Raw genomic sequence first — 18,101 nt, forward strand, 5'->3', positions numbered from 1 at the left:
CAAAATCTCAAAGTTCATGCATATTCCAAATATTTAAATTTGAAATCCAACCATAAAGCATTTAAAGCAAAATTCATTCGCCCTCCGCAACAGTTTGCCGATGTGGACAAATTAAAATTTACTTCAGCTCACGAAGAGCTAATACCTAGTCGAAAATATCACTAGGATCAATTTTCAAACAATCTCATGCCAATAAGGATGTAGTACGTGTCCTCTAACCGGCGGTTTTGCTGCTTAATGGCACCCAGGATAAACGATTATGACCTGGGGCCCTTTGAATCGAGTGGTTTTGTTGCCAAATGGCACCATGAAATAACGGTTATGGCCAGAGCCAATACGTTCCTTAGTGACATCAAATCCTTAAGACATGAATCAATAGGATATAATCGATAGTGCACAAAGCCTTCTGTTAGTTAAGGTAGATTCAAATTTGTCCCCTTAGACAAACATTCACCCCAAGTTTTCAAGATCTCCTTGGACGAAGCAACCCATGGCTGCCGACAAGGATCCTTCTGTCAGGTTGGGACGACTATCTCCTCTATCTAAGTAGACTCATGACCACGATGGCCCGGGACGACGGAACCATGAGATCTTGATTGGGTCTATTATCCATTCCCCCACCATCCGCTTTAAGTGTACGATGGTGAAATTTCCGTTTTAAATATCAAACCCTTTAAATTCCAAATACCCATACCCATGCTGCTACTATATGCCAGATAATACGTATTCTTTGCGTATCTGATCGATGACTAGCCTTAATCAAAAGTTCTCTCTCGTGATCGCCAGGGGTAATTAACTATAGGGGCTTGCGCATATAGGAAACCAGAACTCATATCATAAAGTCCTCGCAAAATGAGGGCGAAATCTCTGGGTAGTGTCTTATCTACAAACCCATTTGCCTTTCAAAAATTTACCCCGGAACTTATTCCGTTAAAACTCTGCCGAAAAGAAGCAGCAAACAGCTTGCGGAGGCCGGGGCCGAATTTTCGGAGCCCACATTTCTTTCTTTCCAAATATTTTATACTCTTACCTCTAGGTCACATGATGTAGTTACAGTTAGACAATGACCCCAGATACCTTTGGTTGGCCTGTATGATGTTGTGGACTATTTCAGTTATGCCCCCAATTATTTTGCTAAATGTTGTTGATTTTGTTATTTTTGGAGGCATTAGTTAGTGTTCTAATGATAATTAGCATTTTGTTTCTTAAACAAAATGTGTTCTGTGAATCAAATTATGGATATTATTTAAATAATATAAGATTTTATGTGCGTGATTTTAATAGGAACCCACTTCATATGTTCATCAATTAGAAGCTTCAAACCATCTACTATATTCAACAACTAGAAGCTTAGATCACTGTGGGTCTCCGAAAGGATTCTGCTCGTGTGGTTCGAATGCAAAGAGTACGATCATACTATCCCGTAGGACAAAACGGTCGTAGGCCTTTACAATCGACACAAGCAGGCCGATGGAAGAGCAGATGAAGTTATGTATACGATTAGCCATGGAGGATAGCGGCTTTCACCTACCAACATCGATGAATAATAATATACATAATCCAAAAGTTCACGAGATTTCCCCTATTCGATACATCAGCTCGAATAGGGTTTATTTGATTGTGGGGATCGGTTTCCTACGGGCGCAAGCCCCCGTAGTTAATTACATCTTAGACCTCGGTCTAAGAAAACTCTCGATTAAGGATGTTGTATTATTCACTTCTTAATTTGGTGCACAGAAAAAGTTCCCAAGTTCTATTCCAAAGAGTCTCTTCTATTTACCCTTAGTGATGACTAGATTTTTTTAGATGAATAAAGATATGCTTAAGATTTTAAGTTTAGAAGATCAAAGACCAGATTACTACCCTAAGAGAAAAGACAGACTCAAAATACAGATGAAAGGAGACACTGAGGGGTATACAACCTGGGCTTATGCTTGCCTGGAGTGAGCTGCCAGCTAACATCCTAAACACACTCAATCGTCCTATATGTATACAAGATATGAAGGCTCTATCCTAAGAAATTAAGGATTTATAGTTTAAAAGATCTCAATCAGGAACTCTACAATATGCAAAAGGATGTACCTAGCGCCATGTATGATGCATGAAACAGATACGAAATATCTTTAAGTCTACTGATGTAATGCATGTATGTAAGTGAAATACAATGTGAAGTAAGGTGTGTAAAGACAAATGCATGCATGACATCCAGAGTACAGAAAAAATAAATAAACACACCCTAAGGGTACCCTCCAAGCAAGGTACCCGCACAGAAAATCATCATAGTCATACCCACTTCGTATGGGAAAAACAGCGATGCCCAATGGCATAAATAGGTGGCCTACTCTACAGGCCTAAATGACCCTAATGGTCTCTAAGGCTCACAGAAAAAAAGGGGGGGGTATCGTACCCAAAATTGGAAAAGGCCAAAATCCTAGCGATGCCCACTTCGTGTGGGAAAACAACGATGCCTAATGGCACAAGTAGGTGGCCTACTCTACAGGCCTAAATGACCATAATGGTCTCTAGGGCTCACAGAAGGGAGGCAAGCTTTGACCTATAGGGTTAAAGCTTCGTTAGTGAACTAACCTAAGGCTGGCTACCTAAACATGCTAGAATACCTACTAACAAGTTGTGTGTGATGTGAAGCAGTTCCGATATATAATTAAAAAAAAATAAATTACTTTACCAGTTGCAGAAATTATACCTGACTGCATGTGGCGCTGCCACTTAATAGCTTATAAATAAGTGATGTCGCTCGATCCTTGATCATTAAGCTCCGATGTACCTCGCAAATAAGATAACAGAAAAATATACATATGAGCGTATATGCCGTTTAGAAAAGAAATGCAGGTAAATAACAAAAATATAACTAACAGGAAATTTCAACTGGTTCGTGGCGTTGTGCCACCAGGCTCGAGGAACCAGGCCTCCTTAAGACACTTAGCCCCGCAGCCCGGAGTAGTCCATCCTAAAAACCAAGTTGATATAGTTATATTAAGAAGTTTGTTGATTGATTTTTAGTAGATTAGTTTAAGGTTTGATTGAGTTTTAGGTGAATTAGTAGATTTGGGTTTTAGAAGATTTTTAGCTCAATGAATTTTAGTTTATGTTTGTCCTCCTAATTTAATCTATATCTTTTAAATTTTAGGTTTGTTAGGAGTTGATTAAGAGATTGATTAGATTTGGTTTGAATTTACATATTAGTGGTTATGGAATATTAGTTATGGTTTGAATACAAATTAGATGCTTTAGAGCATTTTTAAGAGTTAAATTAAAGTTGATTTTATTGGTGAATTATTAGTAGATTTAGGCAACAAAAACCTAGAAAAATATGTTACTAAGTTTTATATATTTTGATGTCTCTACCCTATAGGGAACATGCATTCTAAGTCTATGTTATCTAAGACTCGATCCTCAATTTTTGTCCTTAGATGTCACTAGTGTTATAGGGGATAAAAGGAAATGTTTTTTCTAACCTTTTAGACATTTGTACATGTATCCAAAGATTTAGGAATCCATAAATGAAATAAGCCAATGAGTAGAAAATTAGTATAAATGCAAAAGCTAGAAAAAGAAAAGAAAGAAATACGACAAAATGCTAGAAAGAACGAATGGAAATTAAAATAATAAATAGAATGTTGGCATTTTGTTATTGAACATGTTTCTTCGAAGTCGAGCAAGTCTCTAAGACACCCTTCACTCCTATTCAATATGATATGAGTAGGAGAGAAGGTGTTAAATGCCATTTTACTGTTCCCACGATTCAAACAAAGCACTTGATGCAGACCCGACTCGATTACGCAAACTATTCCTTACCAAACTCAAAGCAACAAAGGAAACTCAAGTTCTTAAAACTAGAACTAAAACATCTCTTTCTATCTATCACATTCTTTCAACCTTACATTTTAGAAGCAAACATTAATAAAGGAGAGACAAGTTACACAATAAAGATCATTTGTTTCAAAAAGACAGCAAAGAGAACTTTTCAACACGAATCCACTTCACAAAAATTATAAATCTCAAAGTAACTTATGAAAAACTTTTGAATGAAGGACTACATAAAACCCCACAAAGCGACACATAAAAACTCTATGTAATCAATTTACCCAAAACTCTTTCGACGCAAAAATAAGACAAATCAAGTGCTTTTCTTTTCATTTAGAGTGGGGTTAACTCATTAAAACTTTCCAACCCATTACGTTCTACCAAAATCTCGTAAGAAAGCACTTTATACAACATATAAAAGGAATGATGTAACCTTCTTTTCTAACCATCATATAAAACAACTCAAAAGGTCTTTTGAAATGAAACCAGCCACAAATTTTCTTAAAGCTTAAGGAAAATTACATAACAAAAGGCACGCAACATTGTAGTTGAAATATAAGATGGATGAAGTCATTTATATGATTGTTATCTCATTCCTCGAGTGGTGTTACGCATGCCTCTAAGTAATTCTCATAAAACAATGGTATGATGCTAACAGATAACCTGCAACATAAACAATTTCTCCCACAAATTCGAAATACTCAAATAGTTGAAGAAATGTCCACAAAAAAAAAAAAGGCTTTCTGAAGTTATAAAAGTAATAGAAAGAGGAAAATAATAATAATAATAATAACAATAATAACAATAATAAAGAAAGGGGTAAAGAGGGGAAGGAATCTGTGCATTTTTACTTTAAAATACCTTTCCAATAATCATTCCGAACAAGCCCACTTTCCAACTCATCTCATTCCTCCGAAATTAACAAGAAGCACTTCAAGCAACTATTCCTTTTCATTCATGCCAAGATAAAATTTAGAGCATTTTTCTTTCCAACACCAACACATAATATAAGGCAATCCAAAGTTATTACCTCTAAGATCCATGATCATCAGATAATAGAAGAAATAAAGAAAAGGATGCTCTTGAAAGAAACTAGATCAACCTCTCCATTCTCCATGCAGCCATCAAAATGAAATCTTATGTACTTGAGAAAAGATGCCCTATTCTTCACTCCAACCTACAAACTCATCTAATAGAAATTTGAAACTTCACAGCTCACCAAAGAGATAAAAACCGTAAAGGGGAGACTCAATGCCAATTTAATCTCCTGTAAAGGAATCAAGAGGCCTTCAACACAAAACATAACTTCTCCATAATCAAAACATGCCTCGTTTCGAGCAAGGTATGCATATATTACTTCATCATAAGATTGTGGAATAAGTGAAATCTCCTAACAATTTCTCAAAACCCCAATGCACTAAATTCATACTCATCTCTGTATGAAGCATAAGGCAATAAGAACCACCAACGCGATATTCACCACAATAATGTCACCATTCAAATACATATAAATTAACTTTCCAACAACTCTACACGATGGAGATACCCATCCATTTTTTTCAGTGTTTAGGAGCATAGTATTGAAGAAAGATAACTCTAGAGATGCAAATTCCCCATTAACCCATAAACTCATGGTGCCACTTTAGGCACTAAGCTTTTCAACCCATCACATGCACTAAGCAAACTATTGCAGAATTATTATTGAGATCTAGACATAGGGCTCTTACATTCTTTCCAATAGGCCTCAAAGAGGCATACCCATGAAATCTTGTAAGGGAACAAAAATACTACAAAGCTCCACACATCTCAAATAGTAACAAATGATGTATTTGAAATCCAAATATCAAAATATTACGCAAGATTTTAATAACTTCAAACATCCTAACTCTTAAGCAATAAGAGATCATGCTTCATAATAAAAGAGGCAGGGTGATGACATTTTTCATACAAAGCTCAACCAAGTAGAGGAGAAAATATAGCGATATTTCATCACTCGTAGCCTTTTTAGCTAAACATGTTTCCAACAATATGCCACATGATCATTTTCCGACGAGTTTTCCAAATTCCACATTATATACCCTCACAAGTTTAAAAGAAGACTCTAACTTAGACTTATAAACATACTCTTGAGCCAAAACATAGAGTATTGCAAATAACCTTTCTTTTAGGGAAAGAAACATGTAGCTCCAACTACCAAATCTCCTTATGAAGGAAGATATTCATTAATTATTTGCAAAGAGGAATAGGCTTAGAACATATGCTCATCTAACAAAATCAATACTTTTTTTTTAAAAGCACTTATCATAAAAAAAATCTTTTCACTCTAAATCGTATATCTATCTCTTGGGAAAAGTTTAATGAGGAAATTTTGTTCACCACAAATGATATCTCCACATAAGAAAGAAACAACACGAAGAGCAGACTCCAAGAAGAACACATTTGGAGTGCAAATCAGGATATGCTTCATACACAAACAAGAGCAAGTTTCACTCTAATAAAACGTTTAAGCCATAGACTAGAATTTCAGCAAAAATAACTTAAACACAAAACATATGCATGAAGAGGGGAATCCCATCTCTACCCAGAACTCCACCATTTCAGCAAAAATGATCACAGAGTCATGATTTAATTCTTCTAGCAAGGATGATCGGAAGAGCATACCTTCTATCCAAACATTGCCAACGAATTTCCCCATTCACTTGCCATAAGAAGCTGCTCGGAGGAAAAAGGATCCATTCAGATCGGTTAGGGCAGGTCGCCAACACGACATCGAGCTCGTCTAGGGTGAGAGTCGTCGAGGTTGGGCCGGCCGAGGGAGGAGCCGGTGGAGAGGGGCTTCGCTCGGGTTCGTCTGGGATTCGCGAAGCAGCGAGAAAAAGGTAGGTCGGGGGTCTTCCGACCTGAGCTAGGTCACCCGAGCACAGGGAGAGGCCGTAGGCTTTGGCGTCGGATGGGATCTGCGAAGCCGAGAGTGGAAGAAGGAGGGGGTTCCGCCCCTAGCTCGTTCGTGCGTAGAGAGACGGAGAGGGAGGCTTTTGGCTCTTTTTTTGCCAAGACCCAGAGAGTGAGTGAGATGGAGGCTTCGGCCTCAATTAGGGCACCAAGGGAGAGAGGGGAGATCGGGGCCGTCGGATCAAAAATTTTTTAACGGTGTGATTCAAATTGTTTTAGAAAGCCATTCCAAACCTAGACTAGGATTTAACTACACCTAAGAGATTGAAATCATGTTCAAATTGAGTCAAGTTTGGTTCAATCCGGGTCAACTCGAGCTCGCCTCGACTCGACCAAAATTAATTCAGTAAAATAAGATAAAATCAATCAAACTCAAATTAATGTCGATTCGAATCGAATAGGGCTCAACGAGGCCCGATCAACACAATAAAACACAGTCGATGGCGAATCAGGACAAAAACGAGGCCAACAATCACCTTGAGAAGCTCAGCATGTTCTTCGTAGGGTACTTTCCTTAGCATAGAAAAATTATCTTAATTCAATCAAAATAAGTCATAAATAACTTCAAAGCAAACTAAATAACGAAATAAATATCTTTGAGCTTGAAAGCTAAATTCTTCCTCATTTCATTTGTTTGTTATTTTTTACCATTCCTTCAATTCACATGGATTGTGGCATGTTTTTTGATATAGCAATTCTAGCAGAAGAAACGAGGATTGGTTGAGAAATAATAATATTATGATGTGGGTAGAAAATATACTTGAAAAATGATTTTAACATATGTAATAAAGCGTAGAAAATGTATCATAGATAAAATAAATGTTAAAAGTATTAGAAATGAGCAGACATATGTCAAAATTGATAGGGATAGAATTTATGCGAAATAATTTCTAAGGGATATATTTAACTCTCTTACAATACTCAACAAGAACTAATCAAGATTATGGATTCATAAGTCAACTTGAAATGGTTGGAATGTTGCTAATGATGATGATGATAACGACGGGATGAGGATGATCAATAGATACATTAAATCTGCACATACAACAGGAGGTACAAATAAATAGGTGAATCATAAAACAAATGATGATGACTTCCTGTTTAATTGAGTTGTTTGAATGTGATGAAGAGAGAATCAATTTTCCTTGTGGAAAATGGTATGACATTGTACTTTTTGTCGCATTATTTGAAATTCCTGCTTCTCCTCACCGTTCACCGGCATTTAAATTGCAAGATATCTTCCTCTTCTTTGTCATATGTCCTTCAATAAGCATGGTTCTTACATAGCATTTTATCTATGATCCATATTACAGGTATTTACATTCTGCGGCTTATAGTCATGCACAAGAAGCTTTTGAAGCTGCTAAATCTGCTAATGATCTCAACGCCATTGCAAGCATCTTAGCTCATTATCCTTATCACATTGAATCTTTGCTGACATTTGCAGAGGTTTTCAAGTTTTCAGGAGAACATCAGTCATCAGCTGATGTACTTGCTAAGTGTTTATTTGCACTTGAGTGTGCATGGCATCCATTATTTACTCCGATGCAGGGAAACTGTCAACTAAAATACATTCATGATACAAATAAGCCATTCTTCACTGCACTTTTCTGTCATATGAAAAATTTAGACAGACGTGGCTGTCATCGATCGGCATTAGAAGTCTGCAAACTTCTGTTGTCTTTAGATTGTGATGACCCTAAGGGAGCTTTACTTTGTATCGATTATTTCTCTTTGAGAGCAGAAGAGTATAGATGGTTAGAAGAATTCGTTGATGAGTATAGAAGTGATAACTCATTATGGATGTTCCCTAATTTCTCATATTCTCTTGCATTTGCTCGCTTTTTTATTGAGCATGATTTATCATCATCCAGTAACTCTACTGAGCAGACTGAGAAGGCCTCATCAACTGACCTTATGAAGCAAGCATTGATGCTTCACCCTTTGGTTTTGCAGAAGTTAGTTGTTAAGGCACCTTTAAAAGAATCATTATGGACCCAGATACTAAAGAATTCATTTTTTGGTTCTGCAAAAGCTGGAAGCCCCACATTGGAGCACCTTATAAGCATATATGTGGAGCGAAGTTATCTTATATGGAGGTTCCCAGAACTGCAAAATTTGTTGAAAGAAGCTGCTCTGCAAGTTATTGAATCTTTTAAAGCGAGCAGCAGCGAAGCCAAGGATTGGGCATGCGTCAGGAAAGAAGCTTTCTCATCAGAGAGAAATGAGTAAGTATTTTACTACTTCACCATTGGAAAATACATATGGTAATTTTCCGTCACATATTTAAGATCATTAACTTACATCGCATATTTAAGATCATTAACTTATTATATTTATAACCCATTTTTTAAACTTTTATCTACTAATTTCCTTTTGAAGGCTCTATGATATATGTACATTATTAACAACAGGTTCTGTAAAATACTTATTAACAACATTAAGGGGATGTTGGATACGAGTAGGATTTAGTAAGTGTACTGAATCCATATTTAGTAAATTAATGAGGCATTAAATCTTGAAAATTGTTTGGCATGATAGAATTTAATTTTGATTAAATTTTAATTAATTATTGGTAGATTTGTTTTTCAATAAGTGAAATTTAAATTCAGGAGAAGAATAGGTACAAATAGAGGATATCTTTTAAATCGCACTTTCTTGACGATTTCCTAAATCTAGGTTTTAGTCTAAAATGAGAGGAAAATGGGATTTAAAAAGGTAGTAGATTTATGTAACTTCACATAATTTTTTGCATCATTTAGCCTTAATCTTATGTTTCTCAAAATCAATTTGAATTCATGCCAGGTAGGTATACTATGGAAGCTATATATTTATTGAGAGGTTTGATGGAGAATTACAGAGAGGATATGGAGGATCTACATATGATCTTTTTCTATTTATATGTTAAAGTTCCAAGAGAAGTGCTATGGAGAGTTCGACGTAAGGGGTTAATAATGCTTATATTAATTCAAGTCATTAAAGATATATATGCAGGAGCTGTTACTTGTGTTCAAACGTAAGGTGGTTTGACCAAGTATTTTTCTATTTCATTTAGAAAATATGACGGAACATAGATAATAAAGAAATAGGAGTTAATATCATTCCAATTGCCATTACAAAAGTAATTAACATTTTTGGCATGAAAAGATATTTTGGGCTGGTAATTCTTCCAAAAAAGACTAAAAATTCTGCAACAAAACCACTCATTCCTGGTAATGCAAGAGAAGCCATCGAGAAACTACTAAACATGGTAAAGATTTTTGGCATTAGGATATATATCCCCCCCCCCCATCTCTTCGAGATAAACAAAACATATTCTATCACAACTTGTTCCTGTTAAGAAAAAAAGTGCAGCACCAATAAATCCATGATTGGTTTGCCCGGGTGCAGTGTTAAATAGGCAAGGGTTCCCACATCAAGGACGGATGTGGACAAAGAAGCTAGTCCATAAAACTAAAATTAGGATAGGAACTTGGAATACATGTTCCCTTACAGGAAAATTAATGGAATTAATATATATTATGATTCATAGGAAGTTAAATATTTTGTGCATTCAGGAAACTAAATGGGTTGGAGATAGAGCAAAGGAAATTGATAGTTTTGGATTTAAACTTTGGTATTCGGGTAGGAGTCGTACTAGAAATGGTGTAGGTGTTATTATAGATAAGAGTTTAAAGGATAATGTTATAAAAATTAATAGGATTGGAGATAGAATTATAGCTTTAAAGATTGTTGTTGATGATAAGATTATTAATATTATAAGTGCTTATGCTCCACAAGTAGGTTTGGATATGAGTTCTAAATTAAATTTTTGGAATGACTTAGAAGAATTAATACAAAATATACCTCTTGAAGAAAGAGTTTTTATTGGAGGAGATTTAAATGAACATGTTGGTAGAGAGGTAGATGATTTTAAAAGCATTCATGATGGCCATGGATTTGGAACGACGAATGAAGGTGGCAAGACCATATTGGATTTTTGTTTAGCTTATGATTTTTCAATTGCTAATACCTTATTTAAGAAAAGGAATGAGCATCTCATCACTTATAAAAATGGATATAATACAACCCAGATTGACTATTTTCTTATTAGAAAATTAAATCGTTTAGATTGCAAAGATTGTAAAGTTATTCCGAGTGAAAATTTATGTACCCAACATCGATTATTAGTTTTGGACTTTAAGATAAAGGGGCATAAAATAAAAAATAAAGTAAAACAATTTTCTAGGATTAAATGGGGGCATTTAAAGAATATTAACAAAAATATTTTTGGAAATAAGATTTTAGATCTTAAGATTTTGTCTGTGCATGAGGATGCTAATATTATGTGGGAAAAAGTGGCTACTGATATTAAGAATATTGCAAAAGATGTCCTTGGAGTATCAAAGGGAAAAGCTCCCAATAGTAAAAATAGTTGGTGGTGGAATCCTAATGTGCAAGAAAAAATTAAAAATAAGAAGCTTTGTTATAAAAATTGGTTTAATTTTAAAAATTCCGATAATTGGGAAATATATAAAGTTGCTCGTAAGGATGCTAAGAAAGCCATATGCGATGCAAAGACATTAGCTTTTAGTGATTTATATAATAGATTAGATACTAAAGAAGGAGAAAGATATATGTATAAGTTAGCCAAACAAAGAGATAGGAGTAGTAAGGATTTAGTTCAAGTGAAGTGTATTAAAGATGAAGATCAAAAAATACTTTTCTTAGAAGATGATATTCAACAAAGATGGATGAGATATTTTGCTAAACTTTTTAATGAAGATTGTGAAAATAAGATTGACTATAGTGACCTTAGCACCCTAGATGAAAATAAAGATTTATGTTTTTATCGGCGTATTAGTAAAACTGAAGTTAGAGAGGCTTTAAAGAAAATGAAGGGTGGAAAAGCTGTTGGACCTGATGATATCCCAATAGAGGTGTGGAAATGCTTAGGAGATGAAGGAATTTCATGGCTTACTAAACTTTTTAATACTATTTTGAAGACTAAAAAGATGCCAGATGAGTGGAGAATGAGTATGTTAATTCCTATTTTTAAGAATAAAGGTGATGCACAAGATTGTGCGAATTATAGAGGTATTAAGTTAATGTGTCATACTTTAAAACTATGGGAGCGAGTTATGGAGCATAGGTTGCGGCGTGATACTAATGTTTCTCAAAATCAATTTGGATTCATGCCGGGTAGGTCGACTATGGAAGCCATACATTTATTAAGAGGTTTGATGGAGAAATATAGAGAAAATAAGGAGGATCTACATATGATATTTATTGATTTAGAAAAAGCATATGATAAAGTTCCAAGAGAAGTGCTATGGAGAGTTCTTGAAAAGAAAGGAGTCAATAATGCTTATATTCAAATCATTAAAGATATGTATGCAGGAGCTATTACATGTGTTCAAACACAAGGTGGATTGACCAAGTATTTCCCTATTTCGGTTGGGTTACATCAAGGATCAGCCTTAAGCCCATATCTTTTTACTTTAGTCATGGATGTTCTCACTAGACATTTGCAAGAGGATGTACCTTGGTGTATGCTTTTTGCTGATGATATTCTTCTTGTTGATAAGACTAGAGAGGGAGTTGAAGGTAAACTTGAATTATGGAGGTCAACCTTAGAGTCTAAAGGTTTTCGCTTGAGTAGATCTAAAACAGAATATATGGAGTGTAATTTTAGTAGTAATAGACCTACTGAAGGGATTGTGACTTTGGGCGATCAAGTCATTAATAAGAGTACACGTTTTAGATATCTTGAATCTATTGTTCAGAGTGATGGTGAAATAGATGGGGATATTATCAGCAGAATTCAAATTGGATGGTTGAAGTGGAGGAATGCATCGGGCTTGTTATGTGATAGAAATGTACCCCTCAAACTTAAGGGAAAATTCTATAAGATGATAGTAAGGCCTGCAATGCTTTATGGTGCCGAATGTTGGCCATTAAAAGAGAATTAGATGGCTTGCTCACATAAAAAGGCGACCTTCCGATGACCCGGTTAGGAGAGTAGAGGTATTAGATTTGACTTGTGTTAAGAAAGGTAGGGGTAGACCTAAAAAGACTTGGATACAAAATATTAGGAATGACCTTTCTTTATTAGATTTAAACGAGAATTTGACTTTTAATAGGACACAATGGAGAAAAAAGATTCATGTAGCCGACCCCACGTAGTGGGATAAAGGCTTGATGTTGTTGTTGTTATTTGGATTACATCAAGGATTAACCTTATGCCCATATCTTTTTTGCTTTAGTTATGGATGTTCTCACTAGACATTTGCAAGAGGTTATACCTTGGTGTATGTTTTTTACTGATGATATTCTTCTTGTTGATAAGACTAAAGAGGGTGATGTGAAACAAACTAGGAATTGCTTAGAAATTAATAAAATTGATATAAGCGTAGTAGCAATAAACTAATTTTTCACCAGATGGGGTTTAAGAATTTAAGGATATCAAAATTGTTACAGTAATTGGTTACACAATAGAAGAACAAGAACTTAAAATAACTTCAAACATAAACATAAACTTAAATGCTGTAAACTTTTATATCCACCACATAATAATATCTAGAAAAATCACATCGAGTTTCCCTCACTCGCGCTCTTTGAAGGGATTTAGCGGAAAGAATATATCAGTAATCTTAGAGATGCCACCAAAAGTGATAGAACACCAAGGGTCTTGATCCACGGGAAGGTAGACGGAGGAGGATACGTGGGTGGATGTCCGATGGTTTGTCACTGTCCGGAGGATAGTTGTTCGTCGATAGTCTCAGCTAAGTGGAATAGGATACGGTCGACGTAATCGTCGACAATATTTTCTATCTCCCAGTCGGGGTCGAAGAACGGCTATTCAAGAACATCTATCCGCGCTTGAGAATTGTATGTGAAGCTATGGTCTACTTCAGGATCGACCATTCACTTGCAAGAGTGGGAGAGGATGTGTGTTTTCTCCTTCTCTTGGAAGTTGGAATACTATTCATGACGGGATAAAATTCAAGAGGAAAGAAGAGAGAGGGAGGGGCGGCTTAGGAGGGGAAGGAACTTGTTTTGTGAAAATAGGGTTAGGGTTTCCAATAGGGTAAGGTAAAAAAATATGAAATTAATTTCAGATTTAGTAAAACAGGAAAGGAGATTTGGAATTTGAAATTTGAAATTTGAAGTTTAAATTCAAGTGGAGGGAAATTGAGGTGGAAAGAGGAGAGGCTAGGAGGGGGCTGGCAGCATGCATGGGGAAAATGAGAGGACTTGGAGGGAATTTAATGCTTCCTAATTCATAGGTCTTATTTAGGAAAAGGATAATTAAATCCAATCTAATTTAAAATTAAAGTAGATTCAAATTTAGGAACTTTCCTAATTTAGATTTAGTTAATTTAGGAAGGTATTTTGAAATTCAAATTTGAATTAAAAAAAAAATTGAATTGATTCTTGTCCAAATAATTTAGGTAATTAATAATGATGATTGAAGTCACCATTAAGGGGGAAAAGGAGGTGGGGTGGTCGACGGTTGAACTTGGGAAATAGGCTTGGCCGGATGTTGAGGGGGCTGGGTCGGCGGCTATGGATGGGGATGGGGTGAGGGGCCGATGGGTAGGATGGTGGTTGGATGGTTTGGCGGTTGGAGCAAGGGGAGGAGGTGGCCTGTGGATTAAAGCAATGAGGAGGGGATCCGGCGGCTTAATGCAAGCAAAAGAACTTGAACCACGAGTCGGGGACACTTTCGCCGACTGGTGGGTGTTGCTTTGCCCATACCTTGGGACTTCACCACTCAAAAACTCATAAGTTCAAGAAGAAATCAGAATTTTCATAATCAAACATTAACCCTAATACAAGACTACGGACCTCATATATAGGCCTGAAAAGATAACATAAAAGAAAAGACTGAGATGCCCTCAGGGCTACAACCCAAACTAACTACCAACAGGGGTAAAATAGGAAAAACTGAAATATAAATAAACAATACATAAAATGCATCAAAAGTAAAGGCTCTAGATCGTGGCCGCCGATCTCCGGTGTCTCATCTGATAAACACGTCAAAATCTTCTGTTGTTGTCCTCATCAGAGGGAGTTGAAATAGGAAAAACTGAAATATGAATAAACAATACATAAAATGCATCAAAAGTAAAGGCTCTAGATCGTGGCTGCCGATCTCCGGTGTCTCATCTGATAAACACGTCAAAATCTTTGTTGTTGTCCTCATCAGAGGGAGTTGAAGGTAAACTTAAATTATGGAGGTTAACTTTAGAGTCTAGAGGCTTTCCTTTGAGTAGATCTAAAACTGAATATATGGAATGTAATTTTAGTAATAATAGATCTAATGGATTGTGACTTTGGGCCATCAAGTCATTACTGAGATTACACGTTTTAGATATCTTGGGTCTATTGTTCAGAGTGGTGGTGAAATAGATGGGGATATTATTAGTAGAATTTAAGTTTGATGGTTAAAGTAGGGGAATGCATCGGGCTTGTTGTGTGATAGAAAAGTCCCTCTCAAATTTAAGGAAAAATTCTATAAGATGATAGTGAGACTTGCAATGTTTTATGGTGCAGAATGTTAGCCATTAAAAGAGAAGCATAATATTAAGTGTTGCAGAGATGTGGATGCTCAGGTGGATGAGTGGCTTTACTCTTAGAGATAGGATATGAAATGAGCATATACGTGAAAAGGTATGAGTAGCTCCAGTGGAAGATAAGTTTAGAGAGAGTTGCCTTAGATGGTTTGGTTACATTAAACGGTGGCCTTCCGATGACCCGGTTAGGAAAGTAGATGTTTTAGATTTGAATTATGTTAAGAAATGTATACATAGACCTAAAAGACTTGGTTCAAAAATATTAGAAATGACATTTCTTTATTAAATTTATATGAGAATTTGATTCTTAACATGACGCATTGGCAAAATTGATTCATGTATCCGACCCCACAGTGGGATAAAGTATTTTTACTGTTGTTAGCCTTAATATTGCAACCAAGCAGCCCAAAAAAAAAATACTGAAAATACCTTATTGAAAGGGCTACTTAGCATGTTAAGATGCTGATTATATTATTGGTCATTGGCAGATATTCTCATCTTCTGGTCTCGGACTTTTCTGATACAATTCCGACGATTCCACCTGAGGAGCTGCGTCAGTTTATGGTCGGACCGCATTTAGATGAGATCCATCCTGCTGATGAAGGAGATGCAAATCCACAGACAGCTCATGCTACCCATGAAGTTGCTGGCCGCAATGCGGCAGTTGTTTTCTTGGAGTCTTTGTTACCATGGGTTCATTATGGAGAGAGGCAAGCCCATGCGGAAGATCATGATCAGAATATACAATGAAGAACATTTTATGTTACTGGTATGGTGAACCATAACTCTATTTTCAGCTCTGTTTCAATTTTGTTTAGGCGCAGTTTTTATCTGATATTTTTTCAAATTCATAAGATGCAATATTTCAAAAAATTTCGAATTGTGAAGTGAAGTTTATGTTATTGTTACAATAATGTTAAATATTAAAGCCAAGCAGTATTAAATCCTTCCAATGAGAAGTTGACGGTTCAGAATCCTTTTTCTTTATATCAAAATATGATTTAGTTGAAATTGTCAAATATATTTGAATAAGGATTAATGTAGTCGCCCCCACATAGTGGGACAAAGGCTTGATGTTATTATTATTGTCAAATATACTTGAAAAAGAATAATCTATACAGTTTAAATGCCCAAATAAATATGGCTATTGGATTCGATTATTTATCTTAGCATAAAATAAAGCTTCATTCAAAATTTTATTTAATGAGGTTTATTAAAAATAAGAGAGAGAGAGAGAGAGAGAGAGAGAGAGAGAGAGAGAGACCAGAATTGTTTGTAATTGAATAGTTTTGTTTACTAAAATTTTATTTAATGCTTGTTGTAAAATTGTTTATAATTGAATAGTTTTGTTAGGGGGGGGACAAAGATAAAGAATAGTAAAGAAAAATCTGAAAGATAGAGAGCAACAAAGATGCAAGAAGAGAGACAGAGAGGGGGACTAGAATGGGGCATCAAAAGTTCATTATATTATTTAGTAATCAATCAATCAAGTGTTGTAATTCAAGATTAAGCTCCTTATATAAAATTGGGCTCATATTGCATTTCTAAAATGCATTAATTTTCTTATGGAAATAAATGCAATAATGTATTCTTATTATATAAATATGAAACATTTAAATTATGTTAAAATTAAATAGACCTTCGCTTAAAATTTAGTTTGGAAAATAATTTGACAAACATGCTTGCTCTCCATTACACCCGAGCTGAAAGAAATTCATCGTTGAAGAGTTGGAAGGTGACTGGTAATGGTAGATGTGAAATTGTGATGAGGACATCAGCTAAAGATTTCGACATGTGTATCATCGACGGAATCATAGATCGACAGCTACGATTAAGAATCTTTACTTTTGATGTATTTTATGTTTTATTTATTTTGCATTTGAGTTTTCCTAGTTTACCCCTATGAGCAATGAACTCTTATTGTAGCCCTAAGAGCATTTGAGTCTTTCTTCTTTTCTTTATTATTGAGGCCTATATATAGAGGTCTTGTGCTTTACTGCTTTGTAAGAGGATGATGAATGATTAAATGAAATTTTTGTATTTGTCTTATGAATGAGGAGAAGCTTAGGAGAGGCTCAAACGAAGTATCCAACAGCCCCTTCGGGTGAGCTCTTGGTATTCTCCCAAAACTTATTCTCTTTCTTCTTTCCCCCACCACGCGAACCCCTTCTCTTCTCCCACCTGTCGGCCCACCTTACCTCTCTAACCTCAACCCTAACGCCACATCCAAACCTTCACCAGCTAGCCCAGATCAACCTTCAACTCTCCTACCCGACGCCATCCCTCTTCCCCATTGCCGCCGGCCCACCCTAATGTCCCCCACCATTATGATGATTCCACTCATCATAAAGGAAAGGATTGAGAATTATTTGAAATTCAAATACTTTTCATAATTGCAATTTCTAATTTAGGAAAGTTCATAAACCTAAATCTAATTTCGATTTAAATTAGATTTGATTTAATGTTCCCCTTCCTAAATTAACTCACTTGTTTTGGAAGCTCTTAATTCCTTCCCAAAATTCCCTCCTCCCCTCTCTAGATCCCGCCGGCCTCCCTTGCCCATGCTTCCTCTCTCTACTTCAAATCCCTAATCCCAATTTGAATTTGAAATTAAATTTCAAATTCAATTCCCTCCCAAATTATTTAAATCTGAAATTAACTTCAGATTTATTGATAATCCCCTCACCCAAACTCTAAACCTAACATATCTCACAAATCCTTCTCCTCCTTGGCCCCTCCTCTCCCCTTGTTTCTCTTGGATACCCT

The 18,101-nt window shown here is 35.7% G+C and overlaps 1 protein-coding gene across 2 annotated transcripts in view; it reads left to right on the forward strand.

The window, feature by feature from the left end:
- The window catches only part of LOC110110177 (transcription factor 25), a 38,279-nt gene that overhangs the window by 11,888 nt on the left and 8,290 nt on the right, over positions 1 to 18,101 (forward strand). Inside the window, exons 3-4 of one of the 2 annotated variants that reach the window (XM_028698030.1) lie at positions 8,091 to 9,005; positions 15,824 to 16,104. In XM_028698030.1, the coding sequence (XP_028553863.1) occupies positions 8,091 to 9,005; positions 15,824 to 16,085 (1,177 nt within the window). In that variant the 3' untranslated portion in view covers positions 16,086 to 16,104. Of the gene's footprint in view, positions 1 to 8,090; positions 9,006 to 15,823; positions 16,312 to 18,101 lie in introns of those variants that run through there. The other variant, XM_020841540.2, reaches the window with a different exon arrangement.

Source organism: Dendrobium catenatum, unplaced genomic scaffold (genome assembly GCF_001605985.2).
Source record: "Dendrobium catenatum unplaced genomic scaffold, ASM160598v2 fragScaff_scaffold_1035, whole genome shotgun sequence".
Classification (NCBI taxonomy): domain Eukaryota; kingdom Viridiplantae; phylum Streptophyta; class Magnoliopsida; order Asparagales; family Orchidaceae; genus Dendrobium; species Dendrobium catenatum.